This window comes from Oncorhynchus masou, unplaced genomic scaffold (genome assembly GCF_036934945.1).
Source record: "Oncorhynchus masou masou isolate Uvic2021 unplaced genomic scaffold, UVic_Omas_1.1 unplaced_scaffold_899, whole genome shotgun sequence".
NCBI classification, from domain to species: domain Eukaryota; kingdom Metazoa; phylum Chordata; class Actinopteri; order Salmoniformes; family Salmonidae; genus Oncorhynchus; species Oncorhynchus masou.
The window spans coordinates 180,001-187,500 of record NW_027015460.1 but is presented as its reverse complement, the minus strand read 5'-3'; the positions used below and the strand labels follow the sequence as shown (position 1 = coordinate 187,500).

At 51.6% G+C, this 7,500-nt stretch overlaps 1 protein-coding gene across 2 annotated transcripts in view; it reads right to left on the bottom strand.

Moving 5' to 3' along the window:
- Positions 1-768: 768 nt before the first annotated feature.
- LOC135538056 (regulator of G-protein signaling 9-like) overlaps positions 769-7,500 on the bottom strand; it is a 54,708-nt gene continuing 47,976 nt past the window's right edge. For both annotated transcript variants that reach the window (XM_064964049.1, XM_064964050.1), the window contains exons 14-17: positions 6,634-6,721; positions 5,560-5,698; positions 3,277-3,359; positions 769-1,169 (exon numbers count right to left, since the gene is read on the bottom strand). In XM_064964049.1, coding sequence (XP_064820121.1) covers positions 1,010-1,169; positions 3,277-3,359; positions 5,560-5,698; positions 6,634-6,721 — 470 coding nt within the window. In that variant the 3' untranslated portion in view covers positions 769-1,009. The remainder of the gene's footprint in view (positions 1,170-3,276; positions 3,360-5,559; positions 5,699-6,633; positions 6,722-7,500) is intronic.

The following is a 7,500-nucleotide window of genomic DNA, read 5'->3' as shown; positions in this document are numbered from 1 at the left end:
TTGTGTGTTGTGTAGTAGTTTGTTGTGTATTAGTGTGTTGTGTATCAGTTGATGTTGCAGTATGTTGTGTAGTAGTGTGTTGTGTAGCAGAGGGCCCCTACAGACAGTCCCTGTAGTAGTGTGTTGTGTAGCAGAGGGCCCCTACAGACAGTCCCTGTAGTAGTGTGTTGTGTAGCAGAGGGCCCCTACAGACAGTCCCTGTAGTAGTGTGTTGTGTAGCAGAGGGCCCCTACAGACAGTCCCTGTAGTAGTGTGTTGTGTAGCAGAGGGCCCCTACAGACAGTCCCTGTAGTAGTGTGTTGTGTAGCAGAGGGCCCCTACAGACAGTCCCTGTAGTAGTGTGTTGTGTAGCAGAGGGCCCCTACAGACAGTCCCTGTAGTAGTGTGTTGTGTAGCAGAGGGCCCCTACAGACAGTCCCTGTAGTAGTGTGTTGTGTAGCAGAGGGCCCCTACAGACAGTCCCTGTAGTAGTGTGTTGTGTAGCAGAGGGCCCCTACAGACAGTCCCTGTAGTAGTGTGTTGTGTAGCAGAGGGCCCCTACAGACAGTCCCTGTAGTAGTGTGTTGTGTAGCAGAGGGCCCCTACAGACAGTCCCTGTAGTAGTGTGTTGTGTAGCAGAGGGCCCCTACAGACAGTCCCTGTAGTAGTGTGTTGTGTAGCAGAGGGCCCCTACAGACAGTCCCTGTTCTCTGTCCATCTGAACTAAAGTAGATTTTATCATCAGCAGATTCATTCTCAGTACAGTAAATGGCCTTAACGCAACACAGGTACTCAACAGACAAAAGTTTATTTCCCTCAATCAACCAATCCGTACTGGCTTGACATCAGTTGTCGAGGACATAAATTATTCTATACAATACCAATATCTCCATTAAAACAATAGCTAATAAGTCCAATATTTAGGACATAAAGTAATCCTATGTAACACCATCTCCATGGAAACCAAATATATATTAGATGAACAACCGCATGTATATTAAACTCCATTTCCCATGATGCCCTGGGCTCTCTACTTCCTGTCCAACTTGTTGGTGGCCACCATGGCTTTGACGTCAATGGGCCTGGCAGCAACAGCTGCTGCTGCCTTCTCCTCCTCCTCCTGCTGCCACTGCAGGATGGGGCTGACGCCTGGGTTACGATTCCTCACATTGGCCTCCAACTGGGCATCACTGGAGAGGAGGGAGAGGGAAGAGCGAGAGATGGGGCGGTGAGAGACAGAGGGGGAAGAGAGAGACGGGGAAGGTGACAGTGAGAGACAGGGAGGGGGAAGAGAGAGAGGGTGAAGGGGAAGGTGACGGTGAGAGACAGAGGGGGAAGAGAGGGAAGGGGAAGGTGACGGTGAGAGACAGGGGGAAGAGAGGGAAGGGGAAGGTGACGGTGAGAGACAGAGAGGGGGAAGAGAGAGACAGAAGGGGAAGGGGTGGTGAGAGAGACAGAGAGGGGGAAGAGAGAGACAGAAGTGGAAGGGGCGGTGAGAGAGACAGAAAGGGGGAAGAGAGAGACAGAAGTGGAAGGGGCGGTGAGAGAGACAGAAAGGGGGAAGAGAGAGACAGAAGTGGAAGGGGCGGTGAGAGAGCGAGACAGAAGGGGAAGGTGACGGTGAGAGACAGAGAGGGGGAAGAGAGAGACAGAAGGGGAAGGGGCGGTGAAAGAGAGAGAAAGGGAGGTGAGAGACAGAAGGGGAGGAGAGCGAGAGAAGGGGAAGGGGCGGTGAGAGAGACAGGGGGAGGAGAGAGAGAAGGGGAAGGGGTGGTGAGAGAGACAGAGGGGGAAGAGAGAGACAGAGAGGGGGAAGAGAGAGAAGGGGAAGGGGCGGTGAGAGAGACAAAGGGGGAAGAGAGAGATAAGGGGAAGGGGCGGTGAGAGACAGAAGGGGAAGGGGCGGTGAGAGAGACAGAAAGGGGGAAGAGAGAGAAGGGGAAGGGGCGGTGAGAGACAGAGAGGGGGAAGAGAGACAGAAGGGGAAGGGGCAGTGAGAGAGACAGAGAGGGGGAAGAGAGAGACAGAAGTGGAAGGGGCGGTGAGAGAGACAAAGGGGGAAGAGAGAGAAGAGGAAGGGGCGGTGAGAGAGACAGAAGGGGAAGGGGCGGTGAGAGAGAGAGAGGGGGAAGAGAGAGACAGAAGGGGAAGGGGCAGTGAGAGAGACAGAGAGGGGGAAGAGAGAGACAGAGAGGGGGAAGAGAGGGACAGAGAGGGGGAAGAGAGACAGAGAGGGGGAAGAGAGACAGAGAGGGGGAAGAGAGACAGAGAGGGGGAAGAGAGAGACAGAGAGGGGGAAGAGAGACAGAGAGGGGGAAGAGAGACAGAGAGGGGGAAGGGGCAGTGAGAGAGACAGAGAGGGGGAAGAGAGGGACAGAGAGGGGGAAGAGAGAGACAGAGAGGGGGAAGAGAGACAGAGAGGGGGAAGAGAGACAGAGAGGGGGAAGAGAGACAGAGAGGGGGAAGAGAGACAGAGGGGGAAGAGAGAGACAGAAGTGGAAGGGGCAGTGAGAGAGACAGAGAGGGGGAAGAGAGAGACAGAAGGGGAGGTGAGAGAGACGGAAGGGGAGGAGAGAGAGATAGAAGTGGAAGGGGCGGTGAGAGAGACGGAAGGGGAGGTGAGAGAGACGGAAGGGGAGGAGAGAGAGAAGTGGAAGGGGCGGTGAGAGAGACAGAGAGGGGGAAGAGAGATGGAAGGGGAGGTGAGAGAGACAGAGAGGGGGAAGAGAGACAGAAGGGGAGGTTAGAGAGTCAGAGAGGGGGAAGAGAGACAGAAGGGGAGGTGAGAGAGACAGAGAGGGGGAAGAGAGACAAAAGGGGAGGTGAGAGAGACAGAGAGGGGGAAGAGAGACGGAAGGGGAGGGGGAAGAGAGACGGAAGGGGAGGTGAGAGGGGAAGAGAGACGGAAGGGGAGGTGAGAGAGACAGAGAGGGGGAAGAGAGACGGAAGGGGAGGTGAGAGAGACAGAGAGGGATAGGGGCGGTGAGAGAGAGACAGAAGGGGGAGAGAGAGACAGAAGGGATAGGGGTGGTGAGAGAGAGAGGAGGAAGGAGAGGGGGAGAAAAGAGGTGTGTGTCGATGGTCAGACTCATATTACACATCAAGACCACTGCTGTTGTTGAATTTCCATGATCCCCCCCCCAAGACCAGCTGACTGTCTCTTGTAAAAGGAGAGCGATGCAACAACAACACATGACACCCGCTCTGTGAACTGGAGATGGCTTGGTAGACAGGTGAATGTTTCAGTCCAATTAACAATGATATGGTGGAGGTGCAGAATATCCTGTAGAGTCTTACGTGAAGACGTGGGGCGCCGGGACCAGAGCCCTCTTCTGCATGTCTTTATGGACCGGAGACTTGAGGTACCGGTAGAAGGTGTCCTGGGACAGAGACAGAGGAGGGGACAGAGAGAGAGGAGGGGACAGAGACAGAGGAGGGGACAGAGAGAGAGGAGGGGACAGAGAGAGAGGAGGGGACAGAGACAGAGGAGGGGACAGAGACAGAGGAGGGGACAGAGACAGAGGAGGGGACAGAGACAGAGGAGGGGACAGAGACAGAGGAGGGGACATTATAAAACATGTCTTTATGGACCAGAGACTTGAGGTACCGGTAGAAGGTGTCCTGGGACAGAGACAGAGGAGGGGACAGAGGAGGGGACAGAGAGAGAGGAGGGGACATTATAAAACATGTCTTTATGGACCAGAGACTTGAGGTACCCGTAGAAGTTATCCTGGGACAGAGACAGAGGAGGGGACATTATAACATATGTCTTTATGGACCGGTAGAAGGTGTCCTGGGACAGAGACAGAGGAGGGGACAGAGACAGAGGAGGAGACAGAGGAGGGGACAGAGACAGAGGAGGGGACATTATAAAATATGTCTTTATGGACCAGAGACTTGAGGTACCGGTAGAAGGTGTCCTGGGACAGAGACAGAGGGGACAGAGACAGAGGAGGGGACAGAGAGAGAGGAGGGGACATTATAAAACATGTCTTTATGGACCAGTAGAAGGTATCCTGGGACAGAGACAGGAGGAGACAGAGACAGAGGAGGGGACAGAGAGAGAGGAGGGGACATTATAAAACATGTCTTTATGGACCAGAGACTTGAGGTACCGGTAGAAGGTGTCCTGGGACAGAGACAGAGGAGGGGACAGAGGAGGGGACAGAGAGAGAGGAGGGGACATTATAAAACATGTCTTTATGGACCAGAGACTTGAGGTACCCGTAGAAGTTATCCTGGGACAGAGACAGAGGAGGGGACATTATAACATATGTCTTTATGGACCGGTAGAAGGTGTCCTGGGACAGAGACAGAGGAGGGGACAGAGACAGAGGAGGAGACAGAGGAGGGGACAGAGACAGAGGAGGGGACATTATAAAATATGTCTTTATGGACCAGAGACTTGAGGTACCGGTAGAAGGTGTCCTGGGACAGAGACAGAGGGGACAGAGACAGAGGAGGGGACAGAGAGAGAGGAGGGGACATTATAAAACATGTCTTTGTGGACCAGTAGAAGGTATCCTGGGACAGAGACAGAGGAGGGGACAGAGAGAGAGGAGGGGACATTATAAAACATGTCTTTATGGACCAGTAGAAGGTATCCTGGGACAGAGACAGAGGAGGAGACAGAGAGAGAGGAGGGGACATTATAAAACATGTCTTTGTGGACCAGTAGAACGTGTCCTGGGACAGAGACAGAGGAGGGGACATTATAAAACATGTCTTTATGGACCAGAGACTTGAGGTACCGGTAGAAGTTATCCTGGGACAGAGACAGAGGAGGGGACAGAGACAGAGGAGGGGACATTATAAAACATGTCTTTATGGACCAGTAGAAGGTATCCTGGGACAGACAGAGGAGGGGACAGAGAGAGAGGAGGGGACAGAGAGAGAGGAGGGGACAGAGAGAGAGGAGGGGACATTATAAAACATGTCTTTGTGGGCTAGTAGAAGGTATCCTGGGACAGAGACAGAGGAGGGGACAGAGAGAGGAGGGGACAGAGAGAGGAGGGGACAGAGACAGAGGAGGGGACAGAGAGAGAGGAGGGGACATTATAAAACATGTCTTTATGGACCGGAAGAAGGTGTCCTGGGACAGAGAGAGAGGAGGGGACAGAGAGAGAGGAGGGGACAGAGACAGAGGAGGGGACAGAGAGAGAGAGAGAGAGGAGGGGACAGAGAGAGAGGAGGGGACATTATAAAACATGTCTTTATGGACCAGAGACTTGAGGTACCGGTAGAAGTTATCCTGGGACAGAGGAGGGGACATTATAAAACCTTGAAGTTTTTATGTATTTTATCTGCAGAACCTCTGCAAGGTATTTCCTTTGGAATCCAAATACTTCTTAGTTACGACCAACTTTTGAGTTGAGCCAATTCCTCATTCGGACGTTTGGACACAACCTCATATTATCCGGCTCTGTGTACTGTGTGTTTAGTTGTGTTACAGAGGTAGTTCATGACACAACTTCATATTATCCTGCTCTGTGTACTGTGTGTTTAATTGTGTTACAGAGGTAGTTCAGTGAATAAGCCCCTCTGTCAGGAGGGACTAACTCTACACACACACACACACACCTTCTTCATGAGCAGGAAGATGTGTGTCTGGGCAGCGTCCAGCACGTAGCGGTGAGGAACAACCAGACCCTTCACTGTCAGCCCCATGGTACGACCATCGATGTTGATCCATCGAGGAGCTCCAGGCTTCAGAAAGGTGCTACGCACACACACACACACAGACACAGACACACACACGGAGGTTAAGGTTCTCTCGGTCTCACACACAGAGGTTAAGGTTCTCTCGGTCTCACACACAGAGGTTAAGGTTCTCTCTGTCTCACACACAGAGGTTAAGGTTCTCTCTGTCTCACACACAGAGGTTAAGGTTCTCTCTGTCTCACACACAGAGGTTAAGGTTCTCTCTGTCTCACACACAGAGGTTAAGGTTCTCTCTGTCTCACACACAGAGGTTAAGGTTCTCTCTGTCTCACACACAGAGGTTAAGGTTCTCTCGGTCTCACACACAGAGGTTAAGGTTCTCTCGGTCTCACACACAGAGGTTAAGGTTCTCTCTGTCTCACACACAGAGGTTAAGGTTCTCTCTGTCTCACACACAGAGGTTAAGGTTCTCTCTGTCTCACACACAGAGGTTAAGGTTCTCTCTGTCTCACACACAGAGGTTAAGGTTCTCTCTGTCTCACACACAGAGGTTAAGGTTCTCTCGGTCTCACACACAGAGGTTAAGGTTCTCTCGGTCTCACACACAGAGGTTAAGGTTCTCTCTGTCTCACACACAGAGGTTAAGGTTCTCTCTGTCTCACACACAGAGGTTAAGGTTCTCTCGGTCTCACACACAGAGGTTAAGGTTCTCTCGGTCTCACACACAGAGGTTAAGGTTCTCTCTGTCTCACACACAGAGGTTAAGGTTCTCTCTGTCTCACACACAGAGGTTAAGGTTCTCTCTGTCTCACACACAGAGGTTAAGGTTCTCTCTGTCTCACACACAGAGGTTAAGGTTCTCTCGGTCTCACACACAGAGGTTAAGGTTCTCTCGGTCTCACACACAGAGGTTAATGTTCTCTCTGTCTCACACACACACACACACAGAGGTTAAGGTTCTCTCGGTCTCACACTTTCTCCAGAGTAACTCACTTGAAGATGAACTGGGATTTCTCTGGTATGGCAGACGCTGCTCCCCACCTCATCTCCTCAGCTGCCTCGTAGAACGCCATGTTCTCCGCTGCACACACACACACACACACACTGCTAGGTTAGCTGAGCTGCATACCACAGCATGCAAGGTAAACCGTAGGGTGCACCCTAAATGAAATGGCTCCCTATTCCGTAGTGCACTACATAGGGTGCACCCTAAATTAAATGGCTCCCTATTCCCTAGTGCACTGCATAGGGTGCACCCTAAATGACATGGTTCCCTATTACCTAGTGCACTACATAGGGTGCACCCTTAATGAAATGGCTCCCTATTCCGTAGTGCACTACATAGGGTGCACCCTAAATGAAATGCCTCCCTATTCCCTAGTACACTACATAGGGTGCACCCTAAATGAAATGGCTCCCTATTCCCTAGTGCACTGCATAGGGTGCACCCTAAATGACATGGCTCCCTATTCCCTAGTGCACTACATAGGGTGCACCCTAAATTAAATGGCTCCCTATTCCCTAGTGCATTACATAGGGTGCACCCTAAATTAAATGGCTCCCTATTCCCTAGTGCACTACATAGGGTGCAACCTAAATGAAATGGCTCCCTATTCCCTAGTGCACTACATAGGATGCATCCTAAATGAAATGGCTCCCTATTCCCTAGTGCACTACATAGGGTGCCATTTGGGATGAACTTTTCCTCCCTTGTGTCCTCTGTTGGAGGAACTATTCATCTTTTCACCCAGTATGCTTCGAGGAGGCAAGAGAAGAGGACACAAGGAATCAATGAGAAACTCATTGAGATCGATGTGTGTTATTTCACATTTTAGTTAACCTTTAACCTTTAACTAGGCA